The sequence below is a fragment of the Cupressus sempervirens genome, chromosome 6, assembly GCF_028749045.1.
Source record: "Cupressus sempervirens isolate cs-2001-9-10 chromosome 6, ASM2874904v1, whole genome shotgun sequence".
In the NCBI taxonomy this organism is placed as follows: Eukaryota; Viridiplantae; Streptophyta; class Pinopsida; order Cupressales; family Cupressaceae; genus Cupressus; species Cupressus sempervirens.
The window spans coordinates 434,219,767-434,238,306 of record NC_143123.1 but is presented as its reverse complement, the minus strand read 5'-3'; the positions used below and the strand labels follow the sequence as shown (position 1 = coordinate 434,238,306).

General features: G+C 34.4%; 1 protein-coding gene across 4 annotated transcripts; it reads right to left on the bottom strand.

Moving 5' to 3' along the window:
- Window positions 1-4,192: 4,192 nt before the first annotated feature.
- LOC149552902 (flowering locus K homology domain-like) lies at window positions 4,193-15,326 on the bottom strand. Of its 4 annotated transcripts, none has more exons than XM_089788463.1 (7): window positions 15,148-15,326; window positions 13,171-13,549; window positions 12,647-12,905; window positions 8,592-8,740; window positions 8,154-8,426; window positions 7,775-7,969; window positions 4,193-4,837 (listed from the first exon to the last, which is right to left on the bottom strand). In XM_089788463.1, exons 2-7 carry the CDS (start codon window positions 13,435-13,437, stop codon window positions 4,484-4,486), a joined length of 1,497 nt encoding a protein of 498 aa, XP_089644589.1. In that variant the 5' UTR covers window positions 13,438-13,549; window positions 15,148-15,326; the 3' UTR covers window positions 4,193-4,483. The 4 variants fall into 4 exon arrangements, with proteins under 4 accessions (XP_089644589.1, XP_089644590.1, XP_089644586.1 ...); XM_089788464.1 differs by having other exon boundaries at window positions 13,171-13,533; XM_089788460.1 differs by having other exon boundaries at window positions 15,159-15,326.
- Window positions 15,327-18,540: the final 3,214 nt, after the last annotated feature.

Sequence of the window (18,540 nt, the reverse complement as noted above, 5' to 3'; positions counted from 1 at the left end):
CCTTCATGTTTTTATGGTTGACTAAAGTAGTGTTGCATAAAGAGGAAATTAAATTAGTTACAATTTTTAGCAAAAACTTCTTGACGATCAACTTTTTCAGCTACTTAAATAAAATAAATAAATTGTTGATTACTTAAAGCAAAGTACCAAAATATGCAGTAAGTTTGAGGGGTAGTATTAATGGTATAAACAAAAATTGAGCAAAATTGTAAAACAGTAGCTAGTAAAACAGTGTAAACGTTATATATATATATATATATATATATATATATATATATATATATATATATATATATATATATATTTGTCAAAAATAAACATCAATGTAAAACTAATGAGAAATATATATATATATGTGTCAAAAATAAACATCAATGTAAAACTAATGAGAAATATATATAAAATAAAAAATAAAAAACATTTAACTCTATATTTGATTAAAATATCGAAATTAAAATCCACTTGTCACAAATGTGGAAAAGATAAAGTTGTAATTAATGCATTCATTGATAGAGTTGTAATACAATTTTCTAAAAATTGTATTTTTCAATTTCAAAAAGACATTCAAATTAATATAGCTTTTGCAAATTAGTATATCTTCAATTTTCTTTTAAAATGTAACTAATATGGAATCTAATGATTCTGTTAGTTTCCTCCGAAGGCAAGAACTAATAATGATATATGAAATATATATGAAAAGTATGTCATTTAAAGAAGCTAAAGTAGAATTTTTGTTAGTTCCCATATATACAATAATAGTGAGAAAAACAAAATAGTTAAATTAGAAAAAATTAAATTAAATTAAAAAAAAATTCTATTGATTATAAAGAGATCAAAAAAATACGAATTCACCAAGTAACAATGAGGAAGCAGAGCCTCAAAATTAAGATAAAAATGTACTCACAAAAGATTGAAAATTCAAAAAGTGATATGTTAAGGGGAATGCTTTATTTCAGTATAATTTTTTGATATATTTATACTGTTGTTATTATGTTTCATAATTAAGAAAAAAATCAATGAATGAATTTTTATAAGATTTGATAGATTAGGACTTCATTTTGTTTGATTAAATATTTAATCATATCACACAATTAGTCTTTAGGTTGACAATTAATCTCTAGATTGTTTGATTTAATATTTAATCATATTACACAATTAGTCTTTAGGTTGACAATTAATCTCTTTTTTGTTTGATTTAATATTTAATCATATTACACAATTAGTCTTTATGTTGACAATTAATCTCTAGATTGGTTGATAAATAGTTGAGAAGATCCTAGATTTTTTTATTATTATTTGATATTATGGTTTATTTATAAGAAGATGCACAACCACCTCAATCCAAAGATGATGAGAAGGTAATCCTATTCTCAAACTAAGTGAAAAATATGATCATTTGTCTTCACTTGCACACATGAATCGAAATAGCACATACTCAACTCTTCTAATGCAAAAGATGCAAGAGCTTATGAATATATCAAATAAACAATATTGCTACACAGAGACGTCTATCTATCAATGGAATAAGCACCTCTAAGATACTATTAAAACCCTCCACATCCCCCTCCATCTGTCATCACAAACATATCCCTTGGTGCAGATTTTCATGCAGTCGCTTACCTTAATTTAACTGAGCCACTGCTAAAATTATTTAATTTGTTACATCTGTACTGGAAATATTCATAAGACTATATCCAATTAAAGTTTGAAAATGTTTAAAATTTCAAACTATACATCTTTTTTCTGCTTTAATGGAATAGAAATGAAAATTCTAGCCATCAGTTTCCAGTTACTTAAAATTTACACGAGAACACTCCCTGATGTTGGCATGTCTTCAATGCATAGTCCTTCCAGAATCACAAAATTGCATAATAATTTTATTGGTATTTTAGATCAAACTGGTATACCACACTGGTCTACTATCAAGAAGAAGATAAACTGTGTAGTAGTTTATGCCATGTGTATAACATTTCATGTCACCCTGTGATTTATCGTCAAGAAGATAACATAGTTTGAACGCAAACATTAATGCAAAAAATAACATATACAATTTTATCTACAGTTCCTAGGAATACCATTGATACATATTTAGAATTAAGTAGAATGTCAAAGGTAAACCAAAACAAACAGGATTGAATCCACACAAAACAGAGAGTACCCACCACGCCTGAGATCATATTCATAAAATGATTGACGCTCCTACAACAAAACGCCTCCACTAAATGATTAAGGCACAAGATCAAGCTAGGCCAATGCATTTGTATAATTACCTATGCTCCACGGGGACGCGTTTCCTGCCTCTGTACCCTAGTACCCGTACCGGGTACGAAACGGGGACGCGGGTACGGATTTTGGCCGTACCCTGCGACGTCCCTTTTTTGAAGAATTCAGAAACGTCCCCGAAACGGCCAATTTTTTTGGGCAAGAAACTTGGGGACGGCCAGCAGTATCGGGGACAGTTTTGCCGTCCCCTATCCGTCCCCGAAACTGCTGGCCGTCCCCTTTTTTCCAGTCAATCTGGTAAAGGCAAACCATCCCCAAAAAAACATTTTTTCCTAATTTTTGTTGTTCGTGTGGCCCCTAGTCATCTTAAAGACATAATAACAATATGCAACCCATATTTGGTCTATTAAAACACTAACTCTTCTACTCATTTTTCGATTTAACATACTTGCTAAGAGGAAGGAAAAAAACATAAGAGCAGTAGCAGCAATGAGCAAAGATTGTGTTTAGTGAGGCAAGACTGCGTTCGGTATTTACTATTTACCAACTATTTTAGTTGGACTTCTCTTTATTTCATTCTGATTTCAGCATGATACTTGAAGCCTTTAGGCATTTTAATTTTTGCTATATATGTATGTGATATTGTTATAATGGAAGCACTTAGTATTTGCCATTTGATAATATTCCATGTATTTATCTTCTAAAATGTCTATGGTGAATGGTTTATCAATGTTATGATATACATATTTGAATTTTGTCTCTATAGTAAAAAAAATCCCCTATGTTTTTAATCGCCGTCCCCTGATGTCCCGTCCCCTAAATTTTGGCTTCGACCCGTACCCGTACCGGAAACACGTCCCCGTCCCCTAAAACGTCCCCGTCCCGGAAACTCCGTGGAACATAGATAATTACAGATGGCTTCTAGGAAAAGTTGTTTTCCATGTTAGCAGAAGTGCTAATTGATTCATTTTCACATCATATATTTTAGACCACAAGTCGCCATTTTATTGTAGACAATTTTCCACTAAGCTCACACTGAATAAAACCAAATAAGGTTTTCACAGCGCAAAGACCGCAAATAGAATTTCATTAAACAATATTCCTCATGACTCTAAGAAACTAACACCTCCGATGACAAAAAATGATTGAATCCACACACAAAACAGAGGGTAACCGATGACAAAAAATGATTGAATCCACACACAAAACAGAGGGTAACCACCACACTTGACATCATATTCATAAAATGATCAAAGCTCCTAGCAACACAAGGCCTCCACTCAATGATTAACGATAAAGGCACCAAGATTAAGCTAGCCCATGCATTCGTATAATTAAAGATGGCTTCCAAGAAAAGTTGTTCACCACTGTGTTCTAGACAACTTACCACCAAACTCACACTGAATAAAACCCAATATAGCTTTCACAGTGCAAAGACCCCAAATAGAATTTCATTAAAAATATTCCTCACTGCTATAAAAATTCAATCTATTATTTATGCTTTCACATGCAGACAAGATGCAATCCATAAGCTGAAACTGTGAGGTTAATGCTTCTCCTGCGTTCACAATTTCCATTAGAAAAAACAAGTTCAGTGAAAATAAATTGAAATGTTAATAATCAGACAAATTTAAACCAGTTCAGGAAGACAACATAGACACCACAGGTTAGACATTGGACATCTACTATTAGATTCGTACAAGCCATTGCACTTTCCTCAATCTCAAATATGGCATACTAAAAATTTGGAATAGTAAAGATGCCAACACTGCCAAGACTGCAAGTTTCAAAAGCAACTACCCATTTTATCACCACTTTGAAAGGGGGTAATCAATTCTTTTACAGGAACATGAATTGGAGAAATAGGCAAATATAAAAATTAAATACAAAACAACAATAACATGGTACAGACTTTGAACCACTAATGAAGTTAAATGTTAGGAACATGTAAACGTTGAAAAATCTTCAATATCGTAAACGTCCCAATAATATTTAACTTTGTAATGGCACCAACGAAAGCAGAGGAATCATACCATACAAGAGAAAAAGTACATCCTACCTGTGGATACACTAAACAATTCCTAAAGATATTGCAAAATTTCAAGAATTTCAGTAGTCTTGTTGCATTGACATCAACTTGGGTAATGTGCAAATCAGTCTAAATAAGCACCCAAGCAATTTCAACTGCATTCAACATCCAGAACCTTCTCAGGGTTCCCTACAAAACAAGCATAAATAGTCAATGTACTTGCTTCTCCATCTAATATCGATAGCTACTGTAGTGAGAACCATAACCCCCAGTAGAATGTCCAGAACTTGGACCATATCCTCCAGTTGGGGCCGAGTGACCAGCACTTGGACCATAACCTCCAGCAGCGCCAGAATGACCAGTACTTGGACCATAACCTCCAGTTGGGCCAGAATGCGCAGCACTTGGACCATAACCTCCAGCAGTGCCTGCACTTGGACCATAACCTCCACTGGAATGGCCACCAAGCCCAGTATTTTGCCGTGGGGAAGTGTACATAGAGCTTTGACTGGGATAAGAATTATATCCTGTATCAACTGTGTTATATGCATCTGTAGGTGGCCCTGAAGCCTCTGCCATGAAGTTCTGCGACAAGTATTACATAATACATTTTTAGAACTACTTTGTAACCCATATGCAAAAACAAATTGTAAGTCATTAACAAATCTGATAACATGTGCAGTACAAGCTAGAAGTCTGATAAATTAAGTTGTATGCATGACTTATTACATCTTAAAAAATTGACAGTTCAAATCCATACATGGATGAAGTTCTGTGACAAGTATTACATAAACATTTTTAGAACTACTTTGTAACCCATATGCAAAAACAAATTATAAAAGTCATTAACAAATCTGATAACATTTGCAGTACAAGTTAAAAGTCTGATAAATTAAGTTGTATGCATGACTTATTACGTCTTAAAAAATTGACAGTTCAAATCCATACATGGATCAATGAGTTTGACTCAAGAACTGCACAGTTGAATCCTGATAGCAATATCACAATAGTAAATTTGCTAATAGGAGGATGTCCGAGGGGATGACAATGATCAAATCAATTTTTCAAAATTGCAAGCCACAAACAAAAAATGAACACCACCAAAACGTGGACTAACATTCGAGACCTACATTGTAAAATTGATAATTGGAGTAACCTATAAAACATTGGAGACACAATGACGTTGAAAAAGAAAAATCTTAATTCTAGGTTGCCCTCCCATTAACAATTTGAGAATAAAATCCACTCAATTATAATCCAATAAATATTCAAAAACTTGTAACTTATGGGAATCCAAATGTCTTGGGTACACCTCTATTTCTAGTTTCATTTATATTTCTCCAACATGTATGATAAAATATTTACTATCTTAAACCCTTTTTTTAACTTTTGTAAGGCAGCAAACACAACTGGCACAAAGGATCAAGATGGAAGCTATGTTGAAGTTTTGGCAATTTTACTTCACATATTCATCTGGTCCAGATAAAGGGTCAAGACAGTCCAGCATTTACCCAGAATATGCCATACACCTGGACAGAGAAGCTAATTATTTTTGTTCAAGGTCGTGATTTTATTGAGGCTCATAAAAAAAGCATTCACGTCAGTAGCAAGGTGCAAGTATCGGCATGCACCCTACCTTCAAAGCAATCTTTTACTGGGTACCTGTCTTCTCAACCAGTTGACAGAGCTACAAGTTGTGAATATGGTAGTTTATAAAGTACACATAGCATACCAAAGCTAAGTGTGATAACTTGACCCATCCCGAGTTTAGTATAGTAAGTCTGACACATTGAGGAAACTCCTGGCAAAAAATATTGATCATCTTGTGTTTGTCAGCTACTAGGCTTTAAGCAATATTTTACCTGGGTACCTGCCTTCTCAACTGGTTAGGTTGAGATAGCTACAAGTTGTCAATGCAGTGATTTATAACGTACGCATGACATTACCAAAACAGAAGCATTCATCATAAACATTGTCGAAGCTTGATAAATTACATTAGACTTCAAGTGAGATAATACATGAGCATCAACAAACAAATTAACAGCACTTAAATGCTTTCATTGGCCATGCGCATACATATATACAGGAATTACAACAAAATGCCCAAAGGCTCCAAGTTTTGACAATAAACTGACAAACATAGAAACTATATGGCTGCCCATAATCAGGAGAGATGCAATTGGTAGGTTTTTATCGAAATCGGAGTTCAAGTTTGAGTCACTGCTAGTCTTAAGCAATGGAACTCTAAGTCCCCAAGCCCCCAAAATACTTGAAAGACAGGGACAGCACTACCAAGGGAAGGGGCAGGTACATAAAATATTTATCCATGGAAAAGGCCATCAAAATATCTCTTTTACAAGAATGTTGTTATGGTGATCCCCATTTATCCATGGAAAAGGCCATCAAAATATCTCTTTTACAAGAATGTTGTTATGGTGATCCCCACTAGGTATTACTCTTCCTTCAAATATTTACTTTGCAAGCTTTAATAATTGTGTTAATAAAATATTGATTTTTCTAACAACTTAATAGACTAAGTTTTAATAACTTAATAGCTGTTATATATGGTTGTGTATGGGTATGTATGCACAACTGTGCACAGCTTACCAAACTGAGGAAAAATGTTAAAAACTGTCATATGCCAAACAAACCCTGAACTGATGACTTACGAAAACAGAGAAGGGTTGTCATAATGAGACCAACCACATGAATGACACTTCCACAGACGAATAGTTGTGTTACATAATTGAAGAGCGCAAATAATAAGTGTAACTCAAATGTACAATTAAGTAAAATCCATGTTAAAATTGTGGCCTAGGTAGTGGATTGCATAGGTTCTACAAAGCATTTTAGTTTAATGGATGTGTTACATCATCTTTTATTGTTGTCACATATGGATCTCAGAGATATTAACCTTATAATTAAACATTTGGCTTCTCGGATTTCATTTAAAGCTTTACTCAATATTTTATGATTTCAAAAATCAGGTTCCTTTCAAACAAAGCCAAGTTTAAAGCAGATAAATGACACTTCCACAGACGAATAGTTGTGTTACATAATTGAAGAGCGCAAATAATAAGTGTAACTCAAATGTACAATTAAGTCAAATCCATGATAAAATTGTGGCATAGGTAGTGGATTGCATAGGTTCTACAAAGCATTTTAGTTTAATGGATGTGTTACATCATCTTTATTGTTGTCACATATGGATCTCAGAGATATTAACCTTATAATTAAACATTTGGCTTCTCGGATTTCATTTAAAGCTTTACTCAATATTTTATGATTTCAAAAATCAGGTTCCTTTCAAACAAAGCCAAGTTTAAAGCAGATAAATTTGAGAAAACCATACTAGGAGCCCAAAATAAATGTGAGACTCAACCATAACCATAAACTGCAATCAAATAAGAAGAAAGGCATACCCTTGGTAACCAGACTGTAGAGAAAGTTCTAGGACAAAATCTTCAATTAAATCTAATTTGTCCAGATTTCAGAGAAGCCATAGAAGTCAGAAATAGCAACCTGGATTAATTGCTGTGCCGTTTGCACTTGAGTTGCAGTTCCATGTATTTCAACTGTCATTTCACCTGGTACTCCTCTGGTTTCTTGTACAGTTATTATTGCTCCACTGGCTCTACGACAGTAGCTGATGTTTGACCCAGCTGTTCCAATCACAGCATCTGCATAGGATAGGGGTATTTGCATTTGCTGGGTAACCTGCAAAAGGAGCAAGAAAAGATTAAATGATTTTAGCAAAAGTTATTCTGTATATGACAGAGATATTTGCACTTGCCATGTAAACTATAAAAGAAAGCAAGAAAAATTTATATGATTCTGAACAAAAGCTATATGTGGAACCCACATGATATAAGCTTTTCAAAAGTACAGTATCCAATAATACCTGTGTGATAACAGGTGCTGGCTGAGGATTTGCAGCTGAATGACTGCTAAGTGCTGGATCTCTGCCATACATATTCAAGCCATGCTGTGAACGAGTATCTGCAGGTGGGAGGTCCGATGGAGGATAGTAACTATCACGTTGAGGGGCAATAGGTGCGTAATGAGAGTTGTTTCCAAGACCACCACCACCACTAGGTAATGTACTATTGTGACCATGGCTCCAAGGCTGTTGGGGCATGTTTTGCTCCATCTGAGGTGGCTTGGCCATGGACATCTGATAAAATTGGATACAGGAAAGCACATTACTTTTTTTATGTTCAGAACAATTATTGACACAGATTAACAATCAAATACCAAAATAATAAAACCTGTCTGTCATGTACTGCAATATGTCATGGTGCAAAAATTCAACTGAGGGTTAACAGGGCAGGAAGATTACATTTGATTCATACAGAGGAAGAACAGTGCGATCAACCAAGAATTTCCGTAAATGTGAAACAATTTGCTCTACAGCTTTATGTACACTTCCAGGCTCTCCTTGTATCTCAACCACTTTGTCCTCTGGTAATGCACAAAGTGGAACATCCTCTGCACCATTCCAAAAGCATCTACATCAAATCTCTTTATATGAAATTGATACAAACAAATGCTATGGTCATTGCACACAATTTCTAAGACTGATGCTTGTAAACATAACAGAATAACACAGCATTACAAAACTTTTGTGATTAACCTTTGAAAAGCATTAATATATGGGAATCTGAAAAATTATCAGCTTTTAGGTCTAGATAAACATATTGAAGATGAAGAAAAGCACAATGTTAAACAAAATGCACAACTTAAAAACAAAACACAACTAAGAAAAATAAAATATGTAACAAATGCAGAAATATCAAAGGAACATAAATGGTTAGAAAAGTGATCCATGAAACTACTTCTGCAAAGGCACAAATACTGTATAAGTATATAACCAACACGACATGGTTTCAAAACATTCTGGGGCTCTAAATCTGAGTTGGGCCAAGTAAGAGAATAGCAGAATTGTGGCCAGTTTGCACAGTTTGTGGCCCTCTAAATCTTCCAATATATTTCTAAATTACCAGGTGCTTCTCAAAGGCCCACCACATGCTGTCTTTTCCAGATTAAAATCACATATAATGCTACTCAGGAATAGAGCCTATGTTCCATGGCATTTTCAGGACAAAGAGGATGTTTTGGGGAGTGTAGTCTCAGAGACCATTATACAGGGAGAGAAATCGTGTGTGTACATTTGCCTAGAATTTCAAGCATTTACACATTTAACTAAACTCAAGATTTAAATGTGAGCAAATATGTGAATATGTTGGCCTTAGAAAATATGTAGTGAGATGGACTAGTGTATAGTATATCAAGTTTGAAATTTATCATTCAATGGTTCAAATGCAGCAGCAACCAAAAAAGGTTCATTGTTTTCACTATGACAAAAGGTTCCAAATTTACAAATGACAAAAATGTCCAAGAAAAACATCTTTTATTAAAAGTTTACTAGACCAAAAAAAATTGGGGCATGTACACATCACCAGGACAACAGGCCCTGAAAGCAGATGTTTTTAAGGGAATGCCCATTAAAGTCTCGAGGAAATGAGATAGTTAGGTGGTGTCACCTGCCATCCATATCTCGGAAACACCAAGTGCCATTGATACCAGAGGGGTGACATCTGGGGATAAGAACACTTTCCCAAGTACATTGCTAAACACAACACTATATATCTGGAAAAACCTGCCTATCTAAGCATTACTCGACTAGATCTATTGGATTTCAACAATCCATACAAATGTGAAGGTTGAAGGTGCTCACATCTGTGATGAGTCATGACTAATAGTTCCCAAGACATGACGGTATTTGAGGAGAGCACTGCAGGTGGTAATCACAAATTATAATTTAAAAACTTGGGAGTTGGAAGTTCCCTGCAAACTATGAGGCTGGCTCTACTCTAATCACATAAATACATCAACTTGGCTTTCTGGGGCGGATTTCAAAAAAACAAAAAATTGATGGAGTACTCAAGATATGAGTCCATTTTCTTTCCAGATTGTGGATATCTTATTGGGAGAGGAATTTATGTGGTCTGAGCACCACCATAGGGTTAATGCCAATATAGTGTCTCTGATTTTAACCTAGAGCTTGGAATTAGAAAGCAAAATTGAGATCAAATGCGTGATGAGAACTTGATTGAGGAAGAGTGGTTGCTAGGCTTGAATTGGCAGTCCTAGGGAATGACTTGAAGTGGTCAAGGGCGATAGAAGAGAAATGCAAGCTGCCGAACAAGGATTATTATTTGAAGCGCGAGGAGCTCAATGGAGGAACGAAAGGAGCAGCAGGTGGGCGGGACATCGCAACTAGAGATCGTGCATGAGCGAGATCCTTCTGTGCAGGGAAGCATAGGCAAGCATGGAAGGAAGGGATACAGTGGTTACTGAGGCATTTGATTTTGGTTTAACAGTCTGGGGAAACAACCAAAGGAAAAGGAAATGAAAAAGACTAAAGTAAATGTTCACAATAGTATCCCTGCTATCTTTTGTGTTGAAAGAACAATTATTTTGTTATTTGATTTTAAAAATTGGTCACGGGGTGTCAAGTAGTGGGTAGGCCAAACTTCTGGTAATTTAGTTTATATGATTTACCAATGTGCTTGGCTTAGATGTGGATGCAGTAACATCGATGACAAACACAGTCGTGAATGCAACATATCAATACTCATGCTTGGGATACTCCCCCAATGTAGTATCATCAACATTCATGCTAACAATCTCTCCCTCTGGAATTGATGGCAACATAGATAAAAAACACCTAAGTTCCAAGAATACCAAACTGTACTCTGCTATTGCTGCTGCTGTTATCTCAAATCCTCTTCATCAATCTAAAATCGGGCAAGGGCTGTCAATTTTGGACCGCTCATGCTTATCTGTAAAAATCTGGAGCAGGGGATCTGCTGTGCTTTGAAGGCAGTATGGGAATCATGAAGCATTATGGTTGTAATGTCAATGTGGATGTAATTTCCTTTATTATCAAAAATCAAGTATTTTCACTGATAAAAAAAATAAACCCAACATATCAAAACATGAAGTTTACCATGCATAGCGATGTTATCAGTTTAAGCCCCTGCACCTCTAGGTTCTGGTCCTATCAAGCCTGCATACATATCTAGGTTGGGTTCGTGACAGAGGCAATCCAGAGTCTGGAAGCACTTTGAATTCATGTGGGACAAACCTAAGCAACCCTGATGAATTATCCTCCATTTTTTCTAATAAAATTGTTTATAAAATAGGTTTTCAATTAATTTATTTTTAATATAAATATATGAGAGGCCTCATAGCAGGCTTCACTACATCTACCCTATGGGATGTAAGAATGTAAATGCTGTGCAGTTGTCACGACTACGATGCAACTGAAGGATGATGTGCAGTTAACAAGGACTTGAGACCTCCAGCATTTTAGCCCTGCTTGTCAAATGATCTCTAGTCAAGCCTGAAAAATCTATCATCAGGTGATGTGACAAAATGATCAGCAGTAGCTGGGTTTGTTATTATTATTCAAATTTTTAGGTTTTCTTTAGTTTAGTGCCTTCTACTTTAAATTTTTGTTTTCACAAAAGTTAACGTATTAAAAATGTATGCTATTTTTTATTTAAGTTTATCAAAATTTGATATTTGAAAATATTTAATATAGATCATTATTTATTATTTATTAATAAATTCAATTAATTAATTGAACATATTTCATAATAAAAATATTTAAATCAAAATTATAATAAGATATTTTAAAATTACCTTATTCTTATTATTATTTATACAAAATTATAATTATGCATACTGATTGACTTTTAATAAATAATATTTTTATTAATATTGACTTCCTCGATAATTTTTTTATTATATTATATTATATATTAAAAAATATATATACATTTCTTCTTTTAGATGTTTTCGTATTAACAATACCAAAATGAACCCAATACCAAACTTTAAAATGATCAAACCAGCAAGCCACACCCTTTAAGCTGAAACAGTAACTTAGTGCATTGGCATTACAGCCTTGCATGCTACTAAACCCTACTTACTCCTATGTCTTTTACAAACATTTATCTAGTGAATCGCTACATAGTCTCTGCATTGATATAGCAGCCTCAACATAAAAATGTGAGTGCCAGATATATCTTCCGAAATTCATAAATGTGTTTGAACAAAATATAACCATTTCAATGTGCCAAAACGTAAGTGTCAGATTTTTTCCTGAGAAAGAATTTATCATGTCCCAGTTAATTAATTTGAAAAATTATAAGTATTAGCAAAGACTTAAATATTTTCAAAATGTCAATCTTTGCAAACATATTTTTTATTAAAATACAAATAAAACACCATGAATAATCCAACAAAAATGAAAGAGCCTGCTGTGGAATGTCAATTACAAAATATAAACAAGTTTTTAATAAAAAAGGAGAATTAGGGTAATACCAGGACCAAGTACTCGAACACTGGCACCAGAACCTTCTTGAATTGACTTTATTGTTGATCCTTGCTTTCCTATTAAACTTCCAGACTGTGTCCCAGGTAGCAGCATCCGAGTTGAAATTGAACCCCCAACACCTTGTTGCCCTCGACCAGAATCCATCATCGCATCTATGCCCTCAATTATGCGTTTATGAACCTTAAGCACGCCATCCATAGCTGGGGAGACAGCTACATCAGGTTCATCCTTTGCTGAGATCATAACCTTAAATATAGCACAAATCAACAGCATTTAATACAAGTTAAGATCTGGTATTAAACATCATTTATTAGTTTTTAAAATAAATTGCTACAATAGTTTAAATATTAGATTAAAATACATGTTGGAAACCAAATATAAGCAACAGAATTCACCAAAATTGCAGCACAAGAGCACCATTGTTTAGCTTGCATTAAAATGTGACTCTAACAAATAAGATATTTTAATTTTTAAAAGATCTTTGCTTAAGCTAGATGAAAATGTCACTTACAACACGATCAGGGATGCCTGGCACTCCGTCTAGAATTTTGATGCGAGACTTGGTCTCCTCACACATTTTCTTCACAAACTCTCCTTTGCGACCAATTATCCCACCAACCTTCTGACTAGTTATAAGCAATCGAAATACACTCTCTCCAGGCCAGCCAGGCCATCTTTTATCCGCACCAGTTCCAGCTGCTGTCTCCTCATCTCGTCCTCTTTTCTGACCAGGAGTGATATTTCTAGGTTCTTGCATAGATTCTAATGTTGTTGACATTTTCCAATTGTTGCAATTGGACCTATCCAAGTATCAACACAGAGAGCTTGACACGTCACCACAGAAATTCAAAACTGTTGATCTGTTTCTCTCCGCCTGGGATCAATGCAGACTGTCAGGTCAGATAAGTGGGCAGTCATTAGCAATTTTCTCTGTCTGCAGACTCTGCCTAATTAAAAAATATTTAAAATAGAGTCCAAAGCTCCACACAATTGTATGTGTCCACAACAGAAAACAAATGGCATCTCTTGATAAATAAATAAAATAAAGTAACAACCAGAAATATTTCAATTTTCAAAACTAGTTTAATATTTATCAGCGTAACAGTTTCCAACATACTTATGACCATTTATTGACAATACAAACAGATGGTCAAAACCATTAACTATAGTTTCCTTCCAATTAGCTCTGATTTGAAGCGTGTTTCAGGGTGTCCAAATTAATTTTAAATGAATCAGATATAAAAAACGGTGCCCACTAAAGTTTGAACATATGACATCTGCATTCTATGACTGAGCATTATGACATCAAAATTTAAGGTTTCGGGAAAAACAGAGGGTTCCCCCTGAGGAATTTACTTCGAGCTGATAAAACTCATATAACAAATGCTAAACCATACTCTTGTATGTAGACACATTTTCTAGAAATGATATAGACTGATCGCAAGAGTAAAGGATGTCATGTTTGATCTGGGAAGCTACCTCTAATCACACGTGGGATTCAGCAGCACAATACAGCAATCACTTAAATACCAAAATCACAATACTCTTTAACTTCTGTTCACCCTGCAAAACTGTGCCTGCCCACATGCAGACATCAATGTGCTCTGCCAACCATTTTGAGTAGAAGACTCCCACTTTAATATCTAGAACATTTACTCAATTTACATAAAATTATTATTATAACAAATTTCACACACATTGGAGTTCGGGGCTCAAACAATAACCCACATTACTAACTAGAAAACTAATTCTACAATGCCAGTCAAACCAGTCACGCTAACCCGGAGACTGCACATAATAATAAGATGAATCAAACACTCAAGTGCTTCAAACAAAAAAAACCCATGTCTGCGTTCTACTTGACCAGCAAGAGGCATTTCCCTGTAGCATTTAACCTTACAGAGGCACCCACGCGCTTAAAGAGTGTGATATGGAGGCTAGGCAAAAAAGGTATTTATATAGTGAACGAACCCAACAATCCAAAAGAACTTGCTCTCCAAAGCTGCTTGAAGACTTCAGTTCTTTCTGGCAAAATATACCCACATAAAAGTTCAGCAAGCAAACTCAACCGTCTGAAGCTCTACGACAGGACAACATCAATAAGTCGCTTCCTGGTAAAACCCTCGGTACAAGTATTACGAAACGCACTTCACAAAAACCCTATAACACTAGGGTTTAGTAAAGGTTTTAGTTAGGGGGTTAGGGCAGGTTTCTAACTTCAATCAAAAGTTCCATCCATACAAAAAACTTAAAACCCTTTATTTGGCAATGGAAATGCTTTCATAATAAACTACTACCAACTGGGCTGAATCTTGATGGCGGCAATGTGATCCGAAAGATAAACAAGCTAAAAATCTTACAACAGATATAAAAATGTTGCCGACCTTCGGCGAGAGAAGCCCATTTAAAAAACGAAAAAAGCATTTCAAAATTACCCAGAAGAAAAGAAAATTTAACCAGCTCTGCAATATTGTGCAAACTTACTTACCACTTACTTACCTCTTTCTAACAAATCCTGCTTCTGGAGAAAATGGGGATTTTTTTCAGTACATAGATGCAACAGAAATTTATATATTCAGCGCTGTTCGTAACTTCAGTCGAGAGAGTAAAGAGACCAAGAGCAGAAGAGGCGATATTTGATTTTAAGACGAATTATCGATCCACACTATTCTCTACTTTTTTAAATGTATATATATATATATATAGTTTTTTGGGTAATTTTATTAATACAGGTAGTACTAATGTTGAACGGCCTACAATGAACCCCTAAAATGACGAGCGATTTAGTAGCCAATGGGGTAATTATTTTGTTCACTCTCTTGGTAATGCTTCATAAAACAAAATAGTAGACTATTACATTCTCAACCAAATCAATTGTCTTTGTCATTCTATTTTTAGGTATGTTTGTTTTTGGAAACAAAAATTGTCTTTTATGTTATATATTTTTTTATTATTTCATTTTTATTTTTATTTTTTTTGGGATGTGTGAGATTTTCTTTTGTTTATTATACATAATTTAATGTATTTACTATTTTCTTTGGTATAAAGCTTAAATATTTGAGACTAGTGTCTTATTCTTATACAAAATCTTTCTTAGTTTTAAATCATAATTTCCTTTTTAAGATTTATACAAAGCATTAATTAGTTTTAAATCATAATTTCTTCATCTAGATTTAAAAAATATAAGTGCGTATTATTTTTACAATTATTAAGTTTATTGGTTTTATTATAGTTCAAATTTTCACTAGTCGTATATCTAATTAAATTGTCATAGCCCAACATTACATATTTTATTATGGTGTAAAATCTACACAAATTTATATGACACAATCAAAATGAAAATGTAGTCATATGTGTCTCCAAGGTAAAACTATATTAATTAGTCATTTAGGACCCTCTCAATATTGTTATATTTGTGTCTTGACATCCAATGTTTCCTCGTCTCTTTGCTCTGTTTAAAATCTTGTAAATTTTTTTGTTCAAGTGAAGTCATTATTCTAACAATATTAAAATATTGAAGGTGGCAAATTCATCAGAAACATGAGTGTGTCATTTATTCAACATGCATGAATTCCTTTATAGATTTGACTTTTCATTTTGTTTCTTCTTCAATATGGTACAATCTTGAGCAAATATTATCGATAGAGTTTGAAGATGAAATGTCCTAATAGATTCATGTGCAAGCATATTAAAAAAATTATTAATATAATTATATTTTTCCAAGTTCTCTTTATAACTTACTTTTTACCATTATTGAATCCAATTGTAATCATGCAACAATTAGCATTCTCTCAAACTTTGAAATGGAGCCCTTCCCTAGCATTCCTTTACATTCAAGACTTATCCACAAAGAGTTATTCACAAGCTAGAAGTATATGACACATGATATTTAAAACTAAGAACTTAGTGTCACATATATATGCTTACAGTCAAAGCATTTAGTTCTAGATGTTAAGTTTCCTCACTTTAGTAGATTATGCTATTTTTTTCTTTTCATTAGCATAGAATTTAGTAGACTGTATTATTTTTTCTTTTTATTAGCATGGAATTTTAATGTAGTGCAAGGCAGGAAAGTCCTTGAAGGAGATGTCCTAGCCCCTAGCAAATAACCACACAACAGAAGAATAAGAATATCACAAAGATTTAGATCCAAATAATGCCAACTCATATAATATAATCATAAGATTTACATCCAACATGTCCAATTGTAAGGCCTTTCAGGTTACGACCAAATGCATAAGCAATTACAATAGTAATTCTACAAGATCTCACAAGATCCAAACCCTAGCTAGCCCAGATCCACAATCAAGTAGAAACCCCAAGAAAAATATATGATGCAATGCAAAGTAGGAGTATCCCCATAGGAGATGTCTTAGCCCCCAACAATATAACCACATTGCGTAAACACAATAGCAAGAAATAATAATGCAAGATTTGATACAAACTCACAATAATTCGTTCATAAATATAACTAATTACATGCAATATGCCCGACTATAAGGCCTTCCAGGTTAGGGCCAAATACAAACAGCAATTACAAAATTAGTTATGCAAGATCCAACAAGATCCAACTTACAAAACCAATCTTAGCTAGTCCAAATACACAACTGGATAAGAACACCAAGAAGAATCCACACTTGTACCCTCATATCCACCAAGAGATCCTCTAGTTCCTAAGTCGTAGATCTAGCTCTTCAAATTCGTATCTATCCTTCATTCCATCCCAACTCCATCAAAATCCTACTATAAACTACCTCACATTTGGCACTCTATCCACAGACTCAGGAAAATCTCCCTTCAATTGCTCCCCACACTCAACTAACTGACCAAAAGACTCCACAAGACCCCTACTTATACCCAACTAAGCCACAAGTTAGCCTAGAAATTATAAATTAAATAAACCCCTTACATTAAATACTTGAAGAGCCACAAGTCGGCCTCCAACAACAATTAAATGTCTAGAATTCGATATCTGGGCAAAATCGTGATATCTCACAGTTCCAATTGAATTAGAACTCGAGCTTCGAACCAAAGATAGAACTTTAGGTCCTCTACAACCCCTTAAAGACACAAATGTTGATTCACCAAGGATAAGTGCACATCCATCCCAAAAGTCAAGCACAGCAAACTGTCGCGCAAAACTACTAGAAATTGACACTCTAGGAGTATTGCCATATCTCCCAACTTATGAGGAATTAGAACTTGCATCCTTAACCAGAGATAGTACTCTAAGCCCTCTTCAATCCCTAAAGTGTGCAACCTCTCATTCGTTGTGCAAAATTAATTACATAGTCTGCAACAGGCACATAGAAACCAAAAAAACATAGTTTTAGTAGCAAGGTAAAAACAACTCAAACTTCAACTCAATCCATCCAATCTCTATGTAATCATGAGAAAAGGTTCCCCAATGTGTCTCCAACACATCCCTAACCATAAAAAGCATAACTTCACCAAAATCCAAGCTCGATGCTCTTGCATCAGACTCCCCAGGTAAATAGAAAAGTGTGTCCCACACTTTGATGCCCAAAGAAAGATCTACAACCAACTTCCTCTTTACTAAAGGCTTCCACTTCATCAAAGTAAATAGAAAAAATTTGAAAATCAACCATCTATGCTTCATCCACTGAAACATCATAATCAAATACATATCAGCAACCCAATCAACATGTTCATACCCAAGAACAAACTGAACATAAAGCTTCATCAGCAAACTCTTATCCACATCAACAACTAGTGAATCCACACTAGCAACAACAAACTCTACATCAGCAGCAACATGTAGATTCAAATCCCCAATAAGAAAAGCATGTAAATCCCCAACCATGTCAACTATAGGCAAATCAAGAACATGCAGATCTGCAGTATCATGTAGATCCAAAAC